The sequence below is a fragment of the Myotis myotis genome, unplaced genomic scaffold, assembly GCF_014108235.1.
Source record: "Myotis myotis isolate mMyoMyo1 unplaced genomic scaffold, mMyoMyo1.p scaffold_m19_p_13, whole genome shotgun sequence".
Lineage (NCBI taxonomy): Eukaryota > Metazoa > Chordata > Mammalia > Chiroptera > Vespertilionidae > Myotis > Myotis myotis.
This window is the reverse complement of record NW_023416317.1, coordinates 26,125,424-26,153,003: the sequence shown is the minus strand read 5'-3', so window position 1 is coordinate 26,153,003 and position 27,580 is coordinate 26,125,424. Positions and strand designations below refer to the sequence as shown.

The window sequence follows — 27,580 nt, the reverse complement described above, 5'->3', positions numbered from 1 at the left end:
CAGCCCTCCATCACGCCTTTCCTTTCCCTGTGCTCAGCCATGGTGGACATGGGGGGCCTGGACAATCTGATGGCCAACACGGCCTACCTGCAGGCCCGGAAGATGTGGGACGGAGACAGCCGGGAGCTGCAGCGGCGGCGCCGGAGCCTGGCACTGCCCGGGCCGCAGAGCTGCGCCCCGCTCCCCCAGGCACTGCCCCCTGACTTCCACAGACTGTGCGAGCAGCAGCCCGTCGGCCGCCGCCTCTTCCCGGACTTCCTGGCCACGGTGCCCCGGTACCGAGAGGCCATGGCCTTCCTGGAGCAGGTGCAGAGCTGGGAGCTGGCGGAGGGCCCGGCCAAGGGCAGCAGCCTGCAGGCGCTGGTGGCCGCTGCTGGCACCCACCCGCCTTCCTCAGCCCGGCTCTGAGCGCCAGGTGCCTGGCAGCCACTACCGAGGACGAGCGGGCAGCCCTGGTGGCGCTGGCCCGGGCGGAGGCCATGGCCTTCCTGCAGGGCCAGCCCCTTCTACGACCAGATTCTGCGGTGGAAGGTCTTTGAGATGCAGCCCGTGTCCGACAAGTACTTCACCGAGTTCCGCGTGCTGGGGAAAGGTGGCTTTGGGGAGGTAAGCGGCTCAGAACAGCCAGGCTGGAAGCTGAAGGATACTGCATAAAGGGGTTTGCTTTGTTTTGCCTTTTTTCTTTTCTTTTTTTCAATTTCAAGGCAATTTCCTTAATACTCATTTCATGCCACCTGTGGCATGTGTGAAATAAAATGAGACGGCATAGGAAAGACAAAATGTGGAACTGGCCAAGAATCTTTCTCTTGGGGTGCACACCGGGCACCCCCTCAGTGCCCCGGACATTGTGGAGAATGGCAGCAGGTGATGGAGAGCCCCTTTTCCCCTTAATGGTGGTAAGCGGGGGAGGGGGAATTTGAGACAAACTGCAGAGATCTGAGAAAACCCTCATCTTAAGGTAAAGTGGAGAATTCATTGTGCACCACTGCTGTGCTCACTCTTTTTTTTTAAGTAGAAAACAAATTTTTTTTGAGGTAAAATTTACATAAGATTAAAATTAACCATTAACCATATATGAGGTAAGATCACATAACAAAATTAACCATTTTAAAGTGTACAATTCAGTAGCATTCAGTGCATTACGATGTTGTACAACCATCACCCCTACAGGATATTTTCCTCCTTCCTGTCCCTCCCCGTCCCCCCTTCTCTCTGTCCCTGGCAACAGCTGGTCTGCTCCCTGTCTCTGCGGATTTGCCTGTTCTGATGTTTCATATAAATGGAATCAGACGATCTGTAACCTTTGGTGTCTGGCTTCTTTCACTGGGCATAATTTTCAGAGGTTCATCCATGTTGTAGCATGTATTATTCCTTTCCAGGGCTGGACAATCTGTGATTGCATGGGTATGTCACATTTCATTTATCCAGCCATCCATTGGTGGGCACCTGGTTGTCTCTACCTTCTGGCTATTGTGAACAGAACCACTCTGAGCACTTTTGGAGGAACCACCAAACGTTTATATTCTGCATCCCCCCCAGCAATGCACAAGGGTGCCAGTGCCCTGCATCCTCACCAACACTTGTTATCTTCCCTTTTGTCAGTACAGTGGGGTGCAGTGGTACCTCATGGTGGTCCCAGCTCTTTCTGGAAGAACATTTCTCAGTTACAGCTTCTCTTTGCTCAGACGCCTGCCGCCTGTTCACTTTGGCTGATTTCTACCCCTCCACCTTCCATATCCTCGCCACGCCCCTCCCTCCTCACTCCCCCCCCCCACCCCACCCCCCCGCCGCCTCTCCACTGCGTCCTACTTCTTCCTCTCCCTCTCTTTCTCTCCTTTTAGGTATGTGCTGTCCAGGTGAAAAACACTGGTAAGATGTATGCCTGTAAGAAGCTGGACAAGAAGCGGCTGAAGAAGAAAAATGGTGAGAAAATGGCTCTGTTGGAAAAGGAGATCTTGGAGAGGATCAGCAGCCCTTTCATTGTCTCCCTGGCCTACGCCTTTGAGAGCAAGTCCCACCTCTGCCTGGTCATGAGCCTGATGAACGGGGGAGACCTCAAGTTCCACATCTACAGCGTGGGCACCCGCAGCCTGGCCATGAGCAGGGTGGTCTTCTACTCGGCCCAGATGACCTGTGGGGTGCTGCACCTGCACTCTCTCGGCATCGTCTACCGGGACCTGAAGCCTGAGAACGTGCTCCTGGACGACGTTGGCAACTGCAGGCTGTCTGACCTGGGCTGGCCATGCAGATCCCGGATGGCAGGCCTGTCACCCAGAAGGTGAGTGGCTCTCCCTCTGCCCGTAGGGTGGGGCACAGAGTTGGAGAGGAGAGGGCTGTTCTATTCCCAGGGCAAACAGAGCCTTGGACTTAATTCTTCTAATTTCCTTTTCCCTAAAGCCCTTAGGTTGTCATCTTGCCTAAGTGGAGTGGTGTGAGAGGATTAGCTTAACTGGTTATTTGGGGGCGACTTAGCTCTTCTCTCGATGGAGGCTGAGGGGAGCCCTCTTGGTGAGTTGGGGATAATCCATGCTGAATCTAACACCAGGACCTGGTTTTCTTCCACTGATAACCAAGTTCCTGATGCCATGTTCCTGAGTCAATAGAGCCTTTGTTTTCTTTTCTGGAAAATGAGGGGCTGGGCCCTAAAATTCCAGGGGCTGGATTCTAAAATTCCAGAATTTTTGCAGATAAACTTCAATAGGATGAGACAAAGAAAAAGAAGAAACCCCTAACTCTTAGCATGTTGAATTAAATATGGCCTTGTCTGTTGAGTGTGGAATGGGGAAATGTTTTATATTACATGAAGATGAAATTTGAAATGAAAAATATAAAAGAGAACAAAGGCAACTGATGTGTATTTTGATCAATTTTGGTGAAAGTGGCTTGCAGAGAATTCTTTGATTAAAAAGAGAATTAGCCCTGGGCAGCAGTTAGAGCATCGGCCTGCACACTGGAGGGTTTCAGGTTTGATTCCTAGTCAAGGGCATGTACCTCAGTTGCAGGGTCGACCCCCACTCCCAATTGGGGCAAGTGCAGAAGGCAACCAATCAATGTGTCCTCTCACATTGATGTTTCTCTCTTTCTCTCTCCTCTCTCTCCCTCTCCCCACCTCCCCTCCCTTCCACTCTCTCTAAAAATCAATGGAAAAAATATCCTCACTCCTTGGATGAGGATTTTAAAAAGGGGAGGGTGAAATCCTATATAATAAAACCCTAATATGCAAATCGACCGAATGGCAGAATGTCCAGTTGCTATGACATGCACTGACCACAAGGGGGCAGACACTTGACGCAGGAGCTGTCCCCTGGTGGTCAGTGTGCTTCCACAGGGGGAGCACCGCTCAGCCAGAAGCTGGGCTCACGGCTGGCGAGCGCAGTGGTGGTGGCAGAAGCCTCTCCTGCCTTCGCTGCAGGTGGGCGGTAAGGAGCGAGGGGTCCTGGACTGCTAGAGCCCCGGACTGCGAGAACTCCGGACTGCAAGAGGGATGTCTGCCTGCTGGCTTAGGCCTGATCCCCAGTGGACTCAGGCCTAAGCCAGCAGGCAGACATCCCCTGAGGGGTCCCAGACTTCAAGAGGGCACAGGCCAGCTGAGGGACATCCCCTTCCCCCAGTGTACAAATTTCATGCACCGGGCCTCTAGTTATATGTAATTAAGCAATTTTTTAAAGCAAACAATACAAAGTCTCTGGAATTCTGACAGGTCTTTATCACTGAGTTTCTGTGAACAAAGGTGGGAGATTCCCCAGGAAGACAAGGGCCCAAGGCACATTTAAAAATATTCAATTAAAACTTTGTTTTTACACAGTTTTTAGTTTACAAAGCAGAGAAAGCAGTCAGGCAAGGAAGTGAGGAAAATCATGGCAAGTTTTAGAAATTGCAGGTCATTGATTGTATGTGGCTGTAAGGTTTTGACAAGATGTGTAGGACTTAGTAGTATCGTTCAAGGGCACTGGAATGCTTTCCTGTGGGAACAAGAAGCCATTGTAGGGTTTTAAGAAGGGAATGACATGAGTCAACTTGCATGTTTAAAAGACCAATTTGGAAGGTAGATGAGAGGCAGAGAAGCAAGTCAAAGCCCAAGAAGGGATGATGGAGGCCTACAAAAGCCAGTAGGACTGAAGCAGTGGCTGTAAATTGGAGGTATTGGAAAGAGACCTGGTGGGACTTCAGGGTGAGGGACAGTGAGCTGGGGGGGGGGAGGGGAGGGGGGCGGGTGAGGAGGGGGTCTCTAGCTCCTGTGATCAGAAGGAAGAGCAGAACTGTGGGAAAACTGGCAAGTTTAACTGTGATTGTATTGCTTATGAGGCACCTGTGTGACAGGCAGGTGGAGATGTTCCTTCACAATTCCCAGGGAAGACCCTCCGTGGATAACTTAGGTCACATGCCCAACCAAAACCAATTCCACTGGCCAGGATGAGATAGGTCACTGCTGTTCCCAGGAGCCAGGGAGAAGGTCTGTCCATCTAAATCTCGCGAACTGACAAAAGAGAAATGCGTTCTCCAAGGGAAAATCAGGATGGAAAAGAATGGGAAGGAAGTAAATGTCAGTTAGGCAAAAACAGTGGGTGCCTCTAATAACTGCTGTTACCTCAATGGTTTAAAAAGTTCAGAAGCTTTCTGACCTCTTAATCAAGGAGTAATGGGATCTAGATCCTTTACAAAAGCTTCTATGAGATAGGGACCAGTATTGGCTCCATTTTACAGATGGAAAAATTGAGCCCAACTGGCGTGGCTCAGTGCTTGAATGTCACCCTATGAACCAGGAGGTCACAGTTAGATTCCTGGTCAGAGCACATGACCAGGTTGTGGGCTCGATCCCCAGTGGGGGCGTGCAGGAGGCAGCCAATCAATGATTCTCTCTCCCAGCATTGATGTTTCTATCTCTCCTTCTCCCTTTCTGAAATCAATAAAAACACTTTTTTTTTTTTTTTTAAGAAAGAAAAATTGAGACTCAGAGAGGTTAAGTTATTCACCCAAAGCCACATCACTAATACGTGATAGGAACCAGATATGTCAGATCAAGAGCACTTACAGTTTTGACTCCACCTTGTTAAGTTCACACACAGAGCAGATGTGGCCTATGGTCTTTAATGCTGTAAAAGGCTCGCCACTCTGGAAAACTCAGACAGAATAAGTGCACGAGATGGCATTAGCATCTCTCCCTCGGTCTGGTCTGATATGGACACCAACCACAAGCCTAGTTGAACCACTGACAGAGTTAAGACTTCAGAAGACTAGCACCCCCACATACACCGCACTATGTCTCAGACCTAGCCTCCCACACAGCGACACAATATCACTCAACGTGGTCCCAGCCACTGTCTACACTCACTTGTAATAAATGTGATAAGCACCCCTGCCTGTTCTCAGCTGACGTCTACATGCACACACTAAAACGAACTCATAGCACCTTTTAGAGACTCCAGGAAAATATCATAGGAACATTGGGCAGCGGGGCTCATGCTGGGACTTTCCAGATTCAGCATTCAATGTGGGCAACGGTGACCTTCAGGTTTTATGGAACGTGGGTCCTTAGAACTTGTTATTTGGTCAAGACTGGAAAGGAAGTTAGAATAACGACCCCAAAGCTTTTACACGTGTGGTTACCTTGTTCCGCCTTAAAGCCTCTGGCCAACTCCTTACATTCAGAAGGATAGTGGGTGACAGAGGCTGGGCACTATTATACTTATTTTTAAGCCTTTATTATACTGAACACAGTGCCAGAGACATACTGAGTAAGTGATTTTTAAGAGATTTCTGAATATATCATCAGAACTTAACACCTACAGACATCACAACCATTAGGACCCTGCGCCAAATTTTTTTCTTTTTGAAATTTACTTCTGAGTAACAGTTTAAGAGCCACATAGGAGAGGCATCTGGTTACTTCATGGTCTCCACCAAAATTATCACAACCATTATTAACTAAATTCAGTTCCTACTAACTTTTTTTAAAAACTGATTTTAGAGATCAAGAGGAAGGGAGAGACAGCGATTTGTTGTTCCACTTATTTATGCATTCATTGGTTAGTTCCTGCATGTGCCCTGACCAGGGATAAACCTGCAATCTTGGCATATTGGGACGATGCTCTAACCAATTGAGTTACCCAGCCAGGGCCTAGAAACCGGACCACTACAAAAACGTCAAGTCTAGCCCGGCCAGCGTGGCTCAGTGGTTGAGCGTCAACCTATGAACCAGGAGATCACAGTTCAATTTCTGGTCAGGGTATATGCGTGGGTTGCTGGCTCGATCCCCAGTGTGGGGCATGCAGGAGGTAGCCGATTGATGATTCTCTCTCATCATTGATGTTTCTATCTCTCTCTCCCTCTCCCTTCCTCTCTGAAATCAATAAATATATATATTTTTTTTAAAAAAAGAAGAAAAACCTTCAAGTCTATTTTCAAAGTATTTACCACTATTAAGAGTATTCAAAAATCTTCACAACAGTCTTGGAATTATTTTAACATTCCTACATTGAAAAGGCAGTCATTCATTCATTCACTCAATGAATCATTCAACATATTCTTATTGAGCATTTTCCAGGACTGAGTTAAACATGAGGGATAGAATGATGAGCTAAAAATGGACATGGTTTTCTGCCCACGTGGAGCTTAGGGTCTAGTAGGGGAGAGATAGAACTTAGGAATCATTCGAATGAATGTAAAATTTCAATTATGATAAATGCTATGAAGATGTGGTACACAGGTCTCTCCAAGGAGGATTTGACTGAACGTGTGAGGATCAGAATTAACCTCAGGGAGATACCACTTATTTGCTATTGAGAGATAGACAGGCATTTACTCAGCAAAGAAGTTGGGGTGGTGTCTGAGGCTGTGTTCCCTGGAAACGGACTCTGAGACAGATTTACACGTGGAAGATTTATTAGGGTGCACTCCCATGAGATACCAGCATGAGGAAGGCAGGATTGGCAAAGAGAGAAGCTGACCCACAATGAGCTTGAACTAAGACCTCAGGCAGTCCTTCAGTAAGCTCTGGAATTGGGGTGGCTCTAGGAGTTGTCCAGGCTTTTGTATCCCTCCAGCAGCCAGTCGGTGACCTTGGCCAGCTGGCAGAATGGGGAACCTTGGGTGAGCAGTTCCCTGCTGCAGAAGGCAAGAACCCATGCGGAGAGGCAGGGAGGTGACAGGAGATAGGATTCCAGGCGTGGGAGCCGAGGCTCCAGGACCTGGGCACATACTCCATTGTCTCACTGGATTTAACTTACAAAACACAAATTCAAAAATTTGTCAAGACAGCCTTCAAAGCCCCCACTGTCCGCCAGGCAGGGGAGCAGCACCATCCTGCTGGGGGGCCTCACCTTGCGCCGCACCTGCAGGCTTGGCACAGGGCAGGACAGCAGTGGGTTCTTCATGGACTTCCTACAAACACTGGTGGTGGGGTCCCCAGAGCTCTATGAGGGGCCCCTGGGCAGGTACGATGTCCATGCTGATGCCAAGGCAGGCTGGCTGAGCCGAGTTCTGCAGAGATGCCCTACAAGCTGCTCGTCGGGATGGCATCTAGCAGATCCCACAGATGGTTCCAAGAGCCCATAGGACCAGCTACAAAAGCAGCCATGACCACACCACCCCCCTACCACTGCCCCATGTGTGACTTTATTCTCAAACCATTCAATCAATAAAGTTTCCTACAGCCAAACTGCATCAAACCCCAGCATCGGCTGCTTTGCAGCACAGGGCCCTGTCCCACTGCACTGGTTGGCCCTCGTCCCAGCGTCTGGAGAGTGCAGGCCAAGAACCTGAAGAGGGGATCTGGGCAGAGTCCCCCAGGATCCACTCCAGGAGGAGCAGAGCATGTCAGGCGATGGGAATCATCAGTGCAAACTGCTGCTTTGGGGGAAATTGAGGGAAGCCAGGAAATGAAAAGCACAAAGCAAGAGGAAACATGGTTCAAATGAAGCTGGAGAGGTGGCAGGGGCCTCACCAAACCTGCATTACCGGCCATGTAAAGGACTGATTTTTTGCTTAAGAGCCCATGAAGCCTTTGAAAGGCTTTAATCAAGGAGACAACATGCTCAGAATTCTGTTTTGCAAAATTGCTCCAACAGAAGTGAGCACAGATCAGAGGGGATTCAGGTGGATTGTGGTCATTTGTCATCCAGATGACAGATGATGGCAGCTCAGCCCACAGTGGGCAGTGGAGCCAGAGCGCGATGGATGAATTGAGAAGAGACTTCAGAATGAACAAGCCTCCGTGGTGTCTGGGATATGGGGTCAGGGAGAGAGGGGTGTCCAGGTATGTGTTAGGTGAGGTTTTGTTGCAGCTACAGCCTTGGACCCAGAGTACAAGAGGGAACCTGGTAAACACACACCTGCCTTCATGAAGCCCCAGGATGGGGAAGAGACCCACATGTAAAAGGGCAGTGACAAGGCAGTGTGGTCAGGGCTGTGCAGGTTGCGTGTAAGGAGGGCACCCAGCCTGACAGGGGGACATGGGGCCGGGAAGGACTTCCAGGTGGAAATGACAACCAAGTCAACACTTACACAGCAGACAGAAGGTAGGCGGGTAAGAGGAAGGCAAGTGGGCCAGGCAACAGGATCAGCAGATGCTCGTGATCCTCAACTGAGGGCGATTTGGGCCCCAGGGGACATGTGGCAACGTCAGGAGACATTTTGGTTGTCATGACTGGTAACTAGTGGGCAATGCCCAGCACAGCATCCCTCCTCAAAGAATGATCTGGCCCACAGTGTCCGTGAGGCCGCAGCTGAAAACCCTGGCCAAGGTAAAATCATAAAACAGAGTGTGAGTCCGGTCACAGAACAGAGTGGCTCTGCAGCTGTCTCGGGCGAGTAGTCACAGCGTGTGAGGGGTGACAAAGGTACGAGAGATGCCAGCCTAGGAGGCTGGAGGAGTCAGATAAGGATATTTGAACCCGATGCCACGGGTGTTGGGGAGCCACTGAAGGTTTCAGGGTTGGAAGTGACTAAATCAGCCCTGGAAGGATGATCTGGAAGATTGTCAACAGTAGGGAGGCGAAGCAGGGGGTTTGGAACTGGGCGGGCCGGCGTTGCCTGTGAGCCGCGGAGGTGAGGAGGGAGCCAGAGGCCTGCAGGGTGCACCAGGAGGGGCTGTCATGCAGCACAGTGCGACCCAGGGACCACAGGCCGCTGCGTCACCTAATGTGATGTGGACGCGTGTTGGGAGCTCAGAGCATCCCTTCAGATTAAGTGATGAAAAATGCTCCATAGGATCATGAGATGGAAGGAGGGTGAGTGCCAGTGAGTCTGCCACTTACTATGGCTGCTGTGTACAGAGGCACAGGCTGACCCCTCACGGGCCACCTGACCAGGAGACAGTGGGGACTGATGGCTAGCCCATGCTCCATGCACATGGCATGCGGAGTGCCTTCTTCCAAATGCCACTGTTGGCCACAGCCCTGTACTTGACCCCAGGGAAGCCATGCCTCTTCTCTAAGCCTGGTTAATACCACCTGCTTCTTGGGCTTGAGAAGATTAAGTAACAAGGTAGATAAATGCCTGGCAGAGGGTCAGCTGCTTGGTAGGCAATCAAGAAACGACTGTTCTAAAAAGAAAGGGCAGGGCAGGGCAGGGCAGGGCAGGGAAGGGAAGGGAAGGGAAAAAGAAAAGAAAAAGGAAGGAAAGGAAGGGGAAGGGGAAGGGGAAAGGGGAAGGGGAAGGGGAAGGGGAAGGGGAAGGGAGGGGAGGGGAGGGGAGGGGAGGGGAGGGGAGGGGAGGGGAGGGGAGGGGAGGGGAGGGGAGGGGAGGGGAAGGGAAGGGAAGGAAGAAACGACTGTTGTGATTATCCTACAAGAAGCCAGGCGCCAGCCTCTGTCACAATCCCCACTGTTGCATCGTTTCTGCCTCACCTGACATGACAGGTACTGCAGCTGCTCAGGTGAGCTTTGCAGCTGTGCCTTGTTCCCTGAGAGGCACAGGGAGCCGGCAGGAGTCCCAGGCTGCCCTGGGTGGGCAGTGGGCGAGGGCGCAGCTCACCTCTAGGCTGAGCCAAGCAGCACACAGTCGTCTCCCTTCCTCATAGCCACGTGGAACTTCACTTGTGGTTTTATTTTGAGCATCTTGGAGGCGGCATGGAAAATATGCCTCAGCCCGCTGCTGGATGGATTCACAGGACAGGAAACCACCGAAGAACACACTCGGGTGAAAGAATCGCAATTACTGCATTGATCGCTGGTGGCGTGCCAGGCCCGCCTTTCGCTCTGATGGGGTCTTAGAGGCGTCTGGGTTTTTCTCCTTGTGCAGCGGCCCTGCCTGAGGCAACCAAAGCCCAGGCTTGATGAGCATCCTTGCTGCCCTACTGAGGGCCTGCTATGTATCAGGCTTTGGAGGGCGATCAGCGTGTCTTAATCACTTTCATCTTCATCACAGTCCTAGGAGGTCAGAGCTCTGAGGCTCAGAGAGGTTGAGTAACTAGCCCGGGGTGACCAGCTAATAATTGCTAACGCTGGAATCAGAGCCACAGCAGACTGACACCAGGTTTGGCAGCTCAGAAAGCATTATTGCAGGGACCCCTCTCTTGGGTCCCTGTTGGGGTTCTCCGAAAGGTGTCTTCCCAGGGGTGTCAGAAAGAGTAGGAAGACACCTCTGGTGAGGCTCCTATTCCCCAGCCAGGAAGCGGCTGGCAGAGAGAGACGGGTGGGAGCAAAGCGGCGGGGTGAGCAGACCAGCACAGGGGCCGACCTGGGGAGGGGGGGCGGGGGAGGAGGGGTGTGGGCGGGGAGGGCGGAGCCTCGGAACCAAGTCCCCTGGGGTCTCAGGCTGCATTCCTCCGAGGTCTGCAAAGGCCACCGCTTAAAGGCGCAGAGGAGCAGCTGGGAACGAGAACAAAGCGGCCAGGCCCCCCTCGGAGGAAGGAAGGAGCGAACCCCAGGAAACAGCTGATAGCGCTAAGCTCAGCTTGTTTTTTTCCTCTGCTCAACAGTTCTCCTGCCACGGCAAACAAAAGATGTACATTTTGATTCCCTCTTCTGTTTGGATTGTGCTGTCAAGTGGATCTGGTTTGTGATGAGCTGGGGGAGTGAGGCGGAGGAGACGGCCGCGGGCGGTTTCTTGCTCCGCTGGCCAGCTTGCGGGGCCCAGGCCACCCTGCCGCCTGGAAGGCAGAGAGCGTCCTGGTCTGTCTCTCCCCACCTGGTCGTCCAATCCAGCCTGACCTGGCCGCACCAGGGCCGTGGCACCGGCACTTCTTCTAATGATGGCTTTAAGGTCGCCAACTTTCCAGATTCGGTGGAAGGGGAGATTACTCCTCACTGTGACCTTGATGGGCCTGCGCGTGCATGCAAGTGCCCACGCACACTCCGCTCTCTGGGCGTGTACAACTATTAAGATAGGAGCTGTGCCCTCTGAGACCCGCTGAAGGCCCCTCCCTGTTCTCATCACCTCCGAGGCCACAGTCCACCGCTGGCCAAAGCCACACTGGGGCTCCCGTGAGTGCAGAATACACCCGCCCCGGCCCGGCCCCTCAGCCCCTTGTGGGCCCAGGGATGAGAGTGACAGCGGCTACAGGGTCAGTGGAAACCCACATCCAACAGCAATAGTGATGTAGCTGGTGTCTGCACAGGCCCCAACTGTAGGGTGTCAGAGTCTGGACACCTGTAGGTGACAGGTGGCCCTGATGGGACTAAGAATCCACAGGCCGTGGCTGTGGTGGAAGGACTTCTTGCTGCCCCCTAGGAGGCAGCTGGGGAGGGGGCAGCCCCTCCATGGCTTCCTAAACCCTGTGAGGTCTGGTGCCTGAGGCCCCGCAATGCTGGGCACACTTTGTGTTGCCCGACCAGGTGTTGACTGTGTGCGTCCGCCAAAGGGCACTATGTATAAAACCAAAAGCAAAACAAAATGAAGCAAAAGAAAGAAAAAAAAGGGCAAACCACGCAGAAACCTCCATTCAGAGATGTGTTGCTGCTGACACTTGGTGATCCCTACAGCCCTGGCAATGGCAGTTCTGGTCACACGGACTGAAAGCGACTGCTTTGATGGCGCAGAGACTAATGCGCGGGGCCCTTTGTCACTGCAAGAGTTAAACTGAGCCAGAGAGGTCAGCTGGCTCCACCGGCCCCATGCTGCCTGGCCCATTCTCTCCTCCCACCCCACTCTGAGGAGGCAGTTCACATGCAGAAGACAAACGGCTTAAAGGGCAGGCCATTAATTTTTTCAGCTGGAGGCTGCGATGGAATTTGGGTGCTTGGACTCTGGCGTGAGCCTCTAATTCCATTCTTCTCCCCTGTGAAATACCTCCACTCTTCAAGGCGGCGGTGCCCTTCAGAATCCCACCAGCACCTTTTCTGTCTAGGCTAGGGCCAAGAGGCAAAGTTAGTCCCGAAAGTTATTTGGAATGAATCTCGGGCTGCCCTGGCTGGCTGGTGTTTTTTCCACTCCACCAACGGGGGCTACAGTGCGGGAAAGACGGAGGCCAATTCTTCATTCATTTTCTTGGGGAGGGAACACCGTGTTCCCAGAATACTGCAGGGTCTGGCCCCCACCTCCCAGCAGCCTGTGTAGTGGGAGCAGCCCAGCCAGCCTCTGATGAACAGAGATAGGGGCAGAGAAAGGAGAACTTGTTGGGAAAGGGTAAAGGAAAGCAGCTTAAGCCAGAATGGAACAAGGAGAGCACTTAGTACTTGGCACACGGGGAGAGGGCAGGAGGGGACTCCACGGAGAGAAAACGAATCCTGAAGGGGACGTGGAGGGTCAGGAAAAGCAATTTCACCGACTTCCATAGGGGCCGTGTGATGCCGTGGTTCAAAGTGCAAACCTGGTGGGAATCTCGGGTGGGTGACCGTGGGCAAGATTTAACTCTCTGTGGTTCAGTTTTCTAATCTGCAAAATGGGGGACACAGTAGTCTCTGTCTCATAGGATTATCATGAAGCTTAAACAAGAAATTCAGGTAATGCTACTGAGAAAGTATCTAGCATGTGATAAGCGCTCAGTCAGTATTGTCCGCTATGATTTCTAATTTTTCTCCCAGGAGGCGTCTCACATGCCTTTTTCCAGGACAAGGCATGTTCTCCACTTCCACCTTCCACCTCCTACTGAGAAACTGGCGTCTCTCTGGTCCTGATTAGCGATGCTAATCCTTAAAGTCTCTCGGCTCCGAAATGTGCTCATTGGAAGGGTGACACACACAGAGTAGGACTGACCAACCACCGCGGTCTGAACTGCAGTTGGATGTTGCTTGTGGCTTTCCTCTGTGCCTCTCCCACCCCAGCAGGAGAGGTTAAACCCGAGAGAAGCTGGATAGGAACATACAGCCCAACTGAGAGTTGAGGATAGTGAAACACTGAATACAGGGAGACCCTCCATCCCTTCCCCACCTCAGCTCCCAGAATGAGGGGAAGCAGGCTGACACCTCTCAGGTGGGGTACTGGAGGATCTTTATGGGGAAACTGAACAGCCCAACAAGGTCAATGGATACTCACAGGTGAGGTCCCCATTGACATGGGTTGCCAGTAAAGCCCATCCATTGATCAGCTTCATGCTAGCTTTTTAGTGTTCACTCTTACATGTGAACAAATCGTCAAAGATCACTTGTCATTTCAAAAAAGTTCTCTAAAATAAAATACAATGAAAAGAAAAAAGAAAGAAAGATCCAGGTTAGTGTGGCTCAGTGGTTGAGCATCAACCTATGAACCAGAGGTCACAGTTCTATTCTGGTCAGGGCACATGCCCAGGTTGCAGGCTCGATCCCCAGTAGGGGGCATGCAGGAGGCAGCCAGTCAGTGACTCACATGATTGATATTTCTATCTTTCTCTCCCTCTCCCTTCTTCTCTGAAATAAAAATATATAAATTTTTAAAAAAAGAAAGAAAGAAAACAGAAGAAACAAACTTGTAGAAAACAGGAACAATGCAGGAAGTAGAAGAGACCATTTTTTAAAACATACTTAATATCCTTTGAGATTTAAGAGAAGATATTGCATCCATGAAACAAGAACATATGCTATAAGGCAAGGAACACTCAGAAAAAGAACAAGGATATTTGCAAATTAAAAAACAAAACACTGATATGTTTGCAGAACAACATGGATAAATCTCAAAAACATCTAAAAGCCACAAAGTGGGCGGGGTGGGCGGAAAGGGGATATCTATAACAGTGTTAACAATTTAAAAAAGAAAAAAAAAGAAGCCAGACACAAAAATGTATCTGCCATTCAATTTCATTCATATGAAATCCAAGCACCAACAAAATGAACCTACAGTGACAGAAACCAGAAAGTGGTTGCCTGGGAGGAGAATGGACTAGACAGGGGCACAAGGAACTTTCTTAGACGAAAATGTTCTATATCTTGTTTAGGTGGCATTACGTGGGTGTATTCAATTATCAAAATTTATTTAACTGACGAGCTGAGACCTGTGCACATTATTCTATGCTAATTATATATTAATAAAAGCATATTTGCAGTCCTGGCCAGGTAGCTCAGTTGTTAGAGGATTGTCCACAATGCCAATGTCAGGGTTCAATTCCCAGTTAGGGCACATTACAAGAATCAACCAACGAATGCATAAATAAGTGGAACAACAAATCAATGTTTCTCTCTCTCAAATCAATCAATTTAAAAAATAAAGAATAAAAACATATTTGCAGAAATGAAAAGCTCAGTAGAAAAATTAAGCCTCTAGATCTAGCTATCAATGTACAGGAAATACACAGTACAGAGGAACATGTAACTGATACCACCAAAGTACAGTCAGCAAAATATGACTGTGGCAAACTCTACAGTTTAGCCAGATTTTCCCAATAAAAACTTGCAAGGGGTGGTAACAGAGGAAGAATTTATATATTCACAGAGATTTAAGAGACATATCCATCAATCATATGGATTATTTGAATCCAAATTTAAACAAACTGTTTGGAAGACAAATATATAGGACAATTGGGACAGCATTAGCATATCCAGATATTTGAAAATATTAAAGAATTATTGTGATTTAAGTGAGAGAATGGTATTGTCGTGATTGGTTTTTGGATTTTTTAAAAATGACTATCTTTTAGAGATTCATAGTGAAATACAAAGGATACGAGGTCTAGGATATTCTGGGGCAGTGGGAGTGGGCAGGGGAGCAGGAACAGCGCATATAGTACGTAATCTGGGTGACCATATATTTGCTTGCCCAGTTTACATCTGTTATCCATCCCTCTGTTGATCCATTAATCCATCATATCTTTTATGTATTTACAGTAAGTTCCCTTCTTTTTCCTACCTCCACCCCCCAGCACCTTCGCCTTGCTCACATCACATGACCACCCTGGGTGCAAAGGATGCTGGGAGGTGGAGTACTTAACCTCCTGGCCTATAATAGAGAGATACAAGGGAAAGGGAAGACTGGGGTTGCCTTTTGCTACTTTGACTTACAGCATTTCTCAGACTCATCCACCTCCCCCCGCCAGCCTCCCCTCCCACCATCGCATCCCATAGACCTTATATTTCAGAATGTCAAATTCCTTAAAGGTCCTCAAAGGTCCCTGAACACCTCACAGTTTTCCTGACTGCATCTCCTGCACAGGCCCGTTAGCGGGATAGCAGTCTCTCCCCTGTGGCTTTATACTCCCATTATGGCATTTACCCTACTTTATTGAATGAACTTTTGGACCTGTCTGTCTCCACCAGCCTGTAAGTTCCCAAGGGCAGGCGCCAGGCCTTATATGTCTTGGTATCTCTAGAACTCACTGCAGGGAATGGCTCCATAGTGAGTGGAAAACATCTAGCTACCAGCTTTTACTGCGGTTTACACCGTCTTGTTGGGCAAGCACCAAGGGAGGCAGTAAGTACCTGGTTTGGATACAAAGATGAGTAACTATATCCTGGGCCTCAGAGGAGCTTACAATACCCTTTTGTCCGGGCAAATGCAAAACTAGACAAGACACCAGAACAACAGATGTAAACCGGGACCGTCCCAGGCAAACCGGAATAGACGCTCACCCAAATTACATACTACATACACGCTGCCTCTGTGAAAACAGTAGTGCCATGCTGACTCATGCCAGCCTGCCAGGCCCCAGTCACTCCCAGAATTCTCTTGCACAGCCAATTACGCCTCATTAGTGCTTGGGTCATTTAATTTTGTTTCTTGTTATCTGTGTAAAAATTATTACAAATTTAATATCCTAAGACATTATGTACACTGTGCACATTAAAAACATGTATTTGCCTGGCCAGCATGGCTCAGTGGTTGAGTGTCGACCTATGAACCAGGAAGTCACGGTTTGATTCCCAGGCAGGGTACATGCCCGGGTTGCGGACTCGATCACCAGTGTGGGGCGTGCATATATACACTTCTTGGTATTAACACTAGTCTCTGGTCTGTTGTCTTTATTGATGGGCATTGTGGGTGTTTCTAGCTTGTGACCATTATGAATAATGGAACTAAGAACATCTCAAAATAGATCCCTTTCTCTTCCTTCTGGGTCATTTGAGGTACATACTGCAAAGCTAAGTAACCTGGTTGAAAGACAGGAACAGATGATACATCAAATTTTCTATTGCTCTAAGTCTTACTGCTCTAATATAAGCTTATTGTCACTTTAAGGTGTTTTTGTTTGCATTTTTAATTGCTGGAGAAGTTATACATTATGCTTTAACCAAAAGCTACTTAGTTTGGGGGATAAAAACATATTGTCAGGTAAATACATAGTTTATCATTACAAGGTATGTTGTAGGTATTCGTTAAATATTTGTTGAATGAATGAATGTACTAAAATCCCACACAGTCACAAAAAGTGACAAATACTGTATGATTCCTGTTATATGAGGTTCCTAGAGTATTCGAATTCATGGAGACAGAAAGTAGTATGGTGGTTGCCAGGGGCTGGGGAATTTTTGTTTAGTGGATATTAGACTTTCAGTTTTGCAAGATGAAAAGCATTCTGGAGATTCATTGCACAGTGATGTGAGTGTTCTTTATTCTCTTGAACTGTACATTTAAAAATGACTAAGATGGTAAACTTTGTGTTATGTGTATTTTACATATATATATAATTTTTTTAACTCAGTGGTCGTTTGGTATATATTGTCAGTAGAGGTATGCCTACATTATATGGTCATGCATGTTAAATGAAGTTTCATATGTGCGGTTTTCTAGATTAAGCGACTGTTCACTTTTTAATGCAGAGGCAGACAGACCAAGATATGTGATGTTAATATTACTGCACAGCAAATAGAGTAGGAAACATCATAGACTAGATAACATTATGTGAACATTCAAAATTAGCAATGAAGTGCTCAACCTCATAACCTTAAAAAAAATAAAGCATCTAATTTCCTGTTACCTGTGATTTAAAACAGACAGGCCTGGCCGGTGTGGCTCAGTTGGTTGGAACATCCTTCTGTGCACCAGAGGGTGACAGGTTCCATTCCTAAGCGGGGCCCATGCCTGGGTTTCAGGTTTGGTCACCCATGGGGGCCCGTGTGGGAGGCAACCGATCAATGTTTCTCTCTCACATCGGTGTTTTTCTCTCTCTGTCTCTCCCTTCCTCTCTCTAAAATCAATTTTTTAAAGGAGAAAAATTGTTTAATAAATAAATAAATAAAGCAAACGCAGAACTTAGAGGTTTGAGAGAATCCACTTGAACTTTTCAGCTTTAAAGAGGAGGTGAGGCGACTAAGAGAGGGCAAGTGATTCTCTCTCCTCAAGAGCAGCTCCATGGTCGCTTTCATAGGCACTCCAGCCAAGTCCTTTTTATAGGTCATTGGCCCAGTGGGCATTATGTCCTGCCCGACCGCCCCAGAGCCTGCTGGGAAAGCAGGGAACAGAATGGGTTAGACACAATGTCATGCCAAATCTATAATAATAAAAGCGTAATATGCTAATTAGACTGGACGTCCTCCGGACGAAGCCGGGGCTGCGAGGGAAGCTGGGGTCCTGGGTGCCTGCAGGCGGCCGGAGGGAAGCAAGCCTGGGTCCCGGGTGCCAGAGGAAGCCAGTGCCGGCAGCCAGGGGAAGGAAGGCTACTCTTGCATGAATTTCATGCATTGGGCCTCTAGTAAATTAATAAACCCCTTAACAAGAAAAGAAAAGGAGAATGGGTATTGGATAGACAATCAACAACTTCTGTTACACTCATATTAGTGGTTTTGTTTTGTTTTGTTCTGTTTTTATTTGGGTGTTTCAGGCTGGAACCAATGGTTATATGGCGCCTGAAATCCTAATGGAAAAAGTGAGTTACTCCTATCCCGTGGACTGGCTTGCAATGGGATGCAGTATTTATGAAATGGTTGCTGGAAGAACACCATTCAAAGTTTACAAGGAAAAAATCAGTAAAGAGGATTTAAAGCAAAGAACCCTGAAAGAAGAGGTCACATTCCAACATGACTTCACAGAGGAAGCCAAAGATATTTGCAGACTCTTCTTGGCTAAGAAACCAGAGCAACGCTTAGGAAGCAGGTAAATTACCATGTAATAGAGATGATTCATGATGTCAGCATTGTCCACAGGCATTTGGAGAATGTTGTGGGTTAATGATAAAGCTTTGGGATTATGTTGTGTTATTATTGTCCTACTAGAGGACATTTGTGCACTCAGGGGTCCCTTAGCCTGGCCTACACCCTTTAGCAGTCCAGGAGCCCTTGGGAGATGTCCAACTGATGGCCGCAGTGGGACAGCCTTAGCGCTGCCGCTGAGGTGGGAGAGGCTCCCACCACTGCTGCTGTGCTCACCAGCCGTCAGCCTGGCTTGTGGCTGAGCAGCCCTCCCCCAGTGGGAGCACACTGACCACCAGGGGGCAGCTCCTGCATTGAGTGCGCATCATAGCGACTGGTTGTTCAGCAGTTCAGTTGATTTGCATATTACCCTTTTATTATATAGGATTATTATTTGCATATTATATGGTTAAGTATTTCTGATATTTTCAAACTCTATGAGCAATTGATATGGAACTATCTCTAAGATATATTTTAAACTGAAAAAGTGAGGGGCAAAGCAGCATATATAAAAAGGAAGAAAGAAAATATGTAATTCAAATAGCTGCATACACCATTTTAAGCAGAGTATTCAAGGAATGTATAGGATTGGTTGCCTCTTACAAAGGGAAATTGGGGGCTGGTGACAGGGATGCAAATGAGGATTGTCACTATAGAACCCTATTATCTTTTGAATTTTGAACGACATGAATAAATTATCTATTCAAAAATTAAAGCTCAAAATAAAATTGAAACACCAGTACTGAGTGCCAAAGCTCTGGAAAATTCTTCCCCTATTAAAAGTCTCTGTAAAATAGCATCAACCAGTCAACAGATATTTAGTAAATACATATGATGTTGCCAGATTAGTTAATATGGTCAAAATTAGTTTTGAGGAAAGTCAAGTTTTATTGCTTACAATGGAATAATAAGATCAAGATATTTTAGAAGAAAAAAAAAAACATAAAAGTTGACCTATGAAGAAACCCTTGGCAGAGGGAGAAAAACAAGGGCTTAGAGCCACAGACCAGACTCCCATTCCAGCTCTGCTATCATTTGCTATGTACTGGCCGTTTTACCTCATGTAATTGAGTTACTTTCTCTGAGTCTCAATATCCTCCTATCTAAAATGGGCAGGGAGGGTGGTATGATGGTGAAACTCAGTATCAACTTGACTAGGCCACAGTACTCAGATATTGATCAAGCAGTATACTAGATGTTTCTGCAAATATTTTTTAAAATGAGATTAACATATAAGTCAGTAGGCTTCCAGTAAAGCAGATTATTCTTCAGAATGTGGATGGGCCTCATCCAATCAGTTGAAGGCCTCGGAGAGGAGAGAATTCTCCCAGAAAACCTAGCTTTGGACTTGGACCGCGACTCTTCCCTGGCTCTCTAGCCTGATAGCTTACCTTAAAGAATTTGGACTTGCCAAGCCTCCACCAGGAAAAATATTTTTCTCTACCCTCTTAGGTTCAAGAATGGAGACCTGCAAACTAAACTGGCAAAAGACATTGTCCTTTGTGTACATGCGCAGGAGTCCACAGGCAGATGTGACTAGGAGGTGGTTAGAATTGGGGGCTTATGTGCCATCTTAAGAGGGGAAGGGGAGGAGAAGGGCACTTATAGGCAAGCAAATGACTTGTTAGTCCTGGTGGGGGTGGGCACTGTGAGAGAACGAATGTCTTTTAGGGCAAGTAAACGGGCCCTCGGGAGAATAGATGGGAGATACGATAGTTTTGTGACGATATCTATTTTTGGTGTGGTGTTGATTTCTGTCACTGGCAATATGAGTCAGTCTTCCCTGGTTCCAAAACTCCTGAAAATCCCCAGGGAGGGGATTGATGAGTTGAGTTCTTTTAGGAGGCTCTGCTTTTATGCACATGTGCCTCTGTTGACTCTCAAATGCCCTTAGCTCAAAATAAGTTTTATGTCACTGTGGTGCATTCTGGATCCTTTGGTTCTGCCCCTCTGGAGAACCTGGCTAATACAGTGGGCATCTCCCTGCTGAGCCGTGGCTCAGAGATCCTGGCTGCTTCCATCTTTTTTTTTTTTTTTTTAATATATATTTTTATTGTTTTCAGAGAGGAAGGGAGAGGGAAAGAGAGATAGAAAATCAATGATGAGAGAGAACCATCGATTGGCTGCCTCCTGCATGCTCCCCGCTAGGGATCAGCCCGCAACCCAGGCATATGCCCTGACCGGGAATCAAACCGTGACCTCCTGGTTCATGGGTTGACGCTCAACCACTGAGCCACACCGGCCGGGCGTGGCTGCATCCATCTGGTGGCTTCCAGGTGCCGTGGCCTGAGAAGAGAACCTGGGAGCTTTGTGCTGCCTCAGCCGGGAAGTGGCACACTTCACGCATCACGTCTGATGGCCAGAACATTCCTTGGGCCCTCGCTAACGGTGAGGAGGCTGGCCAGTGTTGTCTTCTGTGTGCCCAGGAAGGAGAGACCTGGATGTGGTGACCACCGACCATCTCTACCATCTGGTTCTTGAGTATCAGAGGGCACACCTACAGTGACTGAGGCAATGGGGGAAGCGAACAGTCCCTTTTATTTTATTTTCATATTTTTAAATGTATTTTTCAATTACAGTTGAAGTACGATGTTATATTAGTTTTAGGTGTACAACGTAGTGATTAGACAGTTATATAACCTACAAAGTGATCACCCTGATAAGGCTAGTACCCAGCTGCCACCATACACAGGGGAGCAATCTCGTTAGATGGCTTCCCCGGAGGGAATACCACCCACTTGGTGTGTTTGAGGATCTATCTCAATACTTTTATAAGCACACTTTGGGTCTATACAATGAGATGTTGACAAACTTCTTCAAGAAAATGCCACCTTAAAGCACTGGATCGTTGCCTGAAGCTACTCCATCAAACCTTTTTATAAAGCATATGTTGTTGCGTCTGTTTTGAATATAACTGTTTACAACATTAAAGAAGAGTCATATTAAAACCAGCTGTTCAGTGAAAAAGAAAACCTTCCAACATTTTCATTTCAGCTCTTCATAGTTTTAAAAAATTCATTCATGCCCTGGTCGGCGTGGCTCAGTTGGTTGAGCGTCTTCCCATGCACCAAAGGTTGCTGGTTCAATCCCCAGTAGGGGGCGTGCAGGAGGCAGGGGATTGATGTTCTACTCTCACATCGATGTTTCTCCCTCTCCCTTCCTCTGTCTCTAAAATATTTTTTTTTTAATTTTTTTTAATGCAGTAAAATTTCACTCAAATGTGATTAATTTTGTGGGTGTCCTTCAAAGCAGAGCGAATGCCTGGAGAGCATGTTACATAGCAGAGAGGTCAAGTGCCCCCTCCCCAGTGCACCTACGAGCATTTAAAATAAAGTGAAGTGGAATCTAATGAACAAAAATAAACTAACAAACAAAAGAGAAACAGACTCATAGAGAACAGACTGACAGCTGTCAGAGGGGAGAGGGTTTGGGGGGCTGGGTGAAAAAGGTGAAGGGATTAAAAAAACACCTGTAGACACAGACAACAGTATGGTGATTACCAGAGGGAAAGGGGGGTGGGGGTCAACCATGGTGTTTTCCAATAAAATCAAAGGTGAAGGCCACTTTAGTATTTTGCAGGTTTCATTCTGATCGGCCCATGCAGCAGAGCAAGAGCAAATACCCATGCACTTGTCTGACTGCAGTTTCAGGCTAATGCCCGCTGTTCTTGGCAGACCAAAGCCCACAGTGTGGTTCTCATGTATGGGCAGCTGGTATCTTATCATCATTGAATGGTATGAGAAAATCCATTATAATCCCCATGTGGGAATCAGTAACCCAAGAGCCCCTGTTAATGCTCGAAAATATATTCCACTCCAGCAAGCAGGGGAGTCTCCCTGCAGCTAGCTGCCAGTTTGCCTATTACAAAAGACGCCACCTCCTTCAGTAGCCTCTCCTCTTGGTCCAAGAGGAGATGGGTCAAAAGCGCCCTGCACAAAGCAGCCCGGGGAAGACTCAAGAGTAAAATCACCTTCATGCGATTGCTAACTACAGATCTCAGGTGAACTGGATCAAAGTGATCAGCTTTGTGGTGGCCTGGACACAGAGGGCAAGGAGTAGAGGTTGGGAAGCCTCGTCCTCTGTGGTTAGCATCAGCAAACACAGACTTTAATTGGAAAAGGACATTGTTATGTAAATGTCCCAGGCCAAGAGACTGAGAAAGAGGCTGACAGTTCTAACATTACATCAAGGATTTATTAGGGGAACTTACACGAGGCATGTCTGGGGCGGTGGCAAGATGCCATGGATCTCCATGTGCAGGTGATAAGGGTTATATAGTACAGGGCAGGGTGGGTGGGGTACTGGGGTGACTGGTCCCAAATTAGGGGGAAATGCCTTACATGCTTGCCTGGGGCTGGACAATGTTCTGTTCAAAGAAGCAGCACACCTGGGGGCTAGGGGAGGGGTCCCTCAGACATTCTCGGAGAGGAGTTTCCAGAGGCAAGCTTCAGCCAGGATCTAGCTGGCGGGTCCAGCAGTGTCAGGCACTGGTCACACCATGGAATAGTCTCTCCCCATAGATATAAAGCATGGGCCCTGCCTTCCAGAGGCATCTAGATGGGGGTCTTGAAGAACATTAAAGAAAGCCTCTAAGTGGTTCATCGACCCCTTGTCTTATGTGACACGCTGCAAAAGGACTGCATTCAGCCATCCTGACGGACAAGCCCAGGCCATCCTGGTTTCTCCAAGTTAAAGCTGATCAGAGTGAGTTTAAGGCGCCCTCTTGACCTCTGGGACAATGTGATCATGCCTGCCAGCGGCCATAATGTGGTACAAATTCCTTCCTCCTGGCACCTGGTCCCATTCCAACTCCTTTGTTCTCTGTGAGACACAGGCCTGGGGCTCATTCCTGATCTACTTGGATAGAATCCTAGTTCTATCCTTGTTCTACCACATTTAAAATCTGTCTGAGACCCACCACCCAATCTCTCTGATACCTTAAAATGGTGAATATTGCTGTGTAAATTATACCTCAATACAACTAACTAACTATATATAGTAACCCCCAAAAAGTATTCACACTTTAATAGCTGGTAGCTCAATTTTGAAAGTAAAATGTATTTTAATAAACACTGCCTTTATAATTATTAAAAGTGAGTGTATACGTTTTTGGGGAATATATATGTCCTTGAAGCTTCAGTTCATCTCAGTAACCCTCCCTCAAGGCTTCTACTCTACAGGCTATAAACCACACAGATATTGGGCAGTAGATTCTAAGAGAAGGCAAGTCTGCATTTTTCCTTCTTTCCATTGATGGAGACTTGAAGACCTTTAGAAGAAAAGAGAAACCTTATAGTGTCTCAGGATGCAGCTCTCCATACCTGTCTTTTCAGTCGGGTTATAATGGGGAAAGCCCAAAGAGGTCTGGATGGCCTTTCTGGATGGGACTAGGCCAGAATCACAGAACAACAACATAAGTGAAGGGTTTAACGTGTTAGCTGAGAGTAGGCTCTGAATACATGTTAATTATTATCACTATTAATAGTAACATCCTTACTGTGTTTAGACTCTACTCATCTTACTGGGCAGAATGTGCTTCAGTAATCATGTGACATGATGGGGAGTCTCTGAGGGGTGGGCTGGGCTTACTGTCTTGTTTCCAACAAATAGAATATGGCAGAAGTGATGAGATGTCATTTCTAAGATTAAGTATTAAAAAGATTGTGCCTTCTGTCTTGAACTCTACCCCCCTCCCCTGATCATTTGCTCTGGGGATAACCAGTGACAATGTTATAATAAGGCAACCCTATGGAGAGGCTCACATGATGACGGATGGAGGCTTCCCAGTATTATATGAGTGAGCTTAGAAAGAGATCTTCCCCCAACTCCAGGTGAACCTTCAGATGAGACCACAGCCCTGACCAACAACTTTACTGCAACCTCCCAAGAGACCTCGAGGCAGGGGCACCCAGTTGACCATGTCTACATTCTTGGCCCACCGAAACTGTGAGATAATTAATGTTTATTGTTGTAAACCCCTGAATGTTGGGGCAATTTGTTACACAGCAACAGGTAAATATAATAGAAGAGGGTACACATTTGGAAACATACATTTTCCCCCTTATTATGAGGCAAATACTGGAAAAATTTCTAGCATAAGAAAGGAAGATTTGATAACAAATAAACATAGTCTTGAGCACCAACCATATGCTCATTCATGCTACTGACAATTACGAATGGATTTTGTTTTAAGTTTTTTAAAGATTATCATGCCAGCTGGGGGTTGGGGAAGGGGCAGGGATTAGGTGGGCTCCTAGAAATCATGTTCTGTGGTGAGTGAGATGTGAGTGTGGTCTCTCAAAATGTGAGTGGTTGTAATGTGGAAAGAGACATTAACTTGTTCCTGTGACCCTGAAGGGCAGAGCAAGAGGCGAAGACTGGAAGTTGCCGGCAAACAGGTTCTGGCCCCACTGACGTTTGCTGGTGTTTCATGGAAACACCAAGAATGAAAATCGTGTCAACTGCTAGATTCTTAGCAAATCACATCTACGTGTGAAGGCTGTCTGCAAACAATAAAAGGCTACAGTCTGCATAGGGCAGAGCTGCGGGTGAGGTTTAAATTTATCATTTTTGTAAATGACTCTTTGCATCGTTATACTGTCTTGGCAATTGACCTGTGTCACAGGAAAAGAACGCGGCACGCTATGTATTGTTAGGACGGTTCCCGTTTGGGTTTGTTACCGTGTCGGGCTGAGCATCTCCTTTCTTCACAGAGAAAAGTCAGATGATCCCAGGAAACACCCTTTCTTCAAAACCATCAACCTTCCTCGCCTGGAAGCAGGCCTCGTGGAACCCCCATATGTGCCAGACCCTTCGGTGGTTTATGCCAAAGACATCGACGACACTGAAGATTTCTCTGAGGTTCGGGGAATCAAGTTTGATGATAAAGATAAGAAGTTCTTCCAAAGATTTGCAACAGGTGCTGTCCCCATAGCGCGGCAGGAAGAGATCATAGAAACGGGACTGTTTGAAGAATTGAACGATCCCAACAGACTTGCAGGTTGTGGGGAGGGTAACTCGTCCAAGTCTGCTGTGTGTTTGTTATTATAAGTTGTTCTCTCTACCAGACAGGCAGCAGGAGTCTCAGCTGACCTAATCCTCGAATGTTCCTGTTAACCTAAAAATAAAAATAAAAAAGGCCTTTCAAGATGAGAGGCAACACGCATTTATTGAGGTCCATAAGAAGAGCTATTTGGGACGCACTGATTCAGACGGGAGCCCAAATGGTGTTCCGATTAGGAGGCGAAGGCGACGGGAATGTATGAGAAAGGGAAGGGTGGCAATTACATCAGTGAGAGGAAGCCACGTCCATCGGTGCAGAGAACATAACACAGTGATGTTAATTCTCAATAATGCTATTTTAGTTTCCAGTCCAGTAGTTATAGGAACTGCTTTCTTGTTATCTTTGCAAACAGATTTTTAGGACAAATGTTGCCCTAGGCCCAGTCCAGAGGTTATTTTGTCCTGTTTTAACATTCCAGAGATTTGAGGCCCAAGACACACTAGGCAGTTTCTCTGGCGGGGCAGTTCTGGTTTCATTTTAAAGTGGCTCCATTTATGTCGTGTTTACATTCCTAACACACGAAAATCTATTACAAAGGGAACTGATCAATCAGGAGGGCATTTATCATAAAGCACTTCAAAGGGCAGCCTCTCTCTCTCTCTCTCTCTCTCTCTCTCTCTCTCTCTCTCGCTTTCTCTCTCTCTTCTTTCTTCCTTCTTCCTCCTGTCCTCCCTCCCTCCCTCCCTCCCTCCCTCCCTTCCTTTCTTTTTTCATAAAGATGAGTGCAGTCTCAGTTTTCACTGAGGGCTGGGAAAAGGAACACAGGTTTATTTTGATAAACTAAAAGCATGAGCTCTCTACTATCATGTCCCTGAAAATTACACAAAGTCCTAGGAACACAGAAAGGAACTTTGTGGTGTGCACAGAAAATGAGCATTTGCAATTCTTAGTAAATAATCATTTTAGTTTTCCTTTGTTTATATCCTTTCTCCCCTTCATCTTTCAGGTTTTTTTTTTTCTGCTTCTGTACTTATAAAAAGGATTTTGATGCTGGAAGTAAGTGTCCCTGATATCCTCCCCATAAAAGAGTGGGTTGTAATATTTTGGCAGTATCTCAGATTATAAAATAATTTTTAATTTACTGTAGGTCTCTTTTTCATATTGATTTCAGAGAGAGGAAGGGAGAGGGAGAGAAAGATAGAAACATCAATGATGAGAGAATCATTGATCGACTGCCTCCTGCATACCACCTACTGGGGATGGAGCCCGAGCCCCGGGCATGTGCCTTGACTGGGAATGAAACCATGGCCTCTTGGTTCATAGGTTGATGCTCAACCACTGAGCCACGCCGGCTGGGCAGGTTTAGTTATTCTTTCAATATATATTGCTGCATGTCATGAGCCAGGCTCCATTTTGGTTTTGGGAGATACACTGGACTTTGTCCTTTAGGATTTTTAGATTGGAAGGTGCTTTGTTCTCCCTCGGTCTCAGTAAAACCTTATATCTCTCTGGGTAGAGATGAATTTTGTTCTTTTCATTTCCCTCCAAATTTTCTGCACTGAACACATCTTTTTAAAATCAGGGAAGGGACATATATTGATTAAATCAAGCAAGACCCACGTAGTTGGACCTGGGAGTGCAGCGTATGCCCGGCTGGCTCTGGCCATCACTGGCGCCCGAGGAACCCCCTCCTGCCAAAGGGCAGCAGCCTGGGTCCCAGAGTGAGGCCAGGCCCCCCGCTGAGTCAGCAGAGTCTCCCTGGACAGAGCCAGCAGCTGGTGCCTAAGGCGGGGCTAGACCGGAGGCTCCACCATCCAGCCTGTGAACTGCGGCTGGGCTGGTCGGTGATGAAGTTCTTACCAAGCCTCAGAGAAGTGAAAGAAAGAAGAATGCAGCAAGTGTTTCCTGTGCTACTCGCTTCACAATAGCAGTGATGACGTAGTTAACGTGTCCTCTTTTATGAAGTCCTTGATGCTTCACAAAAGTAAAACTTGAAGAGCCTATGACCGTTCCTCAGATTGATTTATTTTTATTTTATTTTTCTGACCTGTGCGATCTTAAAACCTGGGACTCCCTGGCCTGGATGACCTGGAACGGCATTCCAGCTAAAGGAAACCTGCACTTCCATAGAAAACGGTGCATTGTTCAGAGGAGGATCAGCAAACTT

The 27,580-nt window shown here is 47.4% G+C and overlaps 1 protein-coding gene across 1 annotated transcript; it reads left to right on the top strand.

Moving 5' to 3' along the window:
• Positions 1-25,781, top strand: GRK7 (G protein-coupled receptor kinase 7). The gene is given in 7 exon segments (XM_036332353.1): positions 1-373; positions 376-499; positions 501-606; positions 1,842-2,229; positions 2,232-2,278; positions 18,104-18,375; positions 25,124-25,781. Coding segments are annotated over 7 exon segments (1,608 nt in total). The 5' UTR covers positions 1-39; the 3' UTR covers positions 25,461-25,781.
• Positions 25,782-27,580: the final 1,799 nt, after the last annotated feature.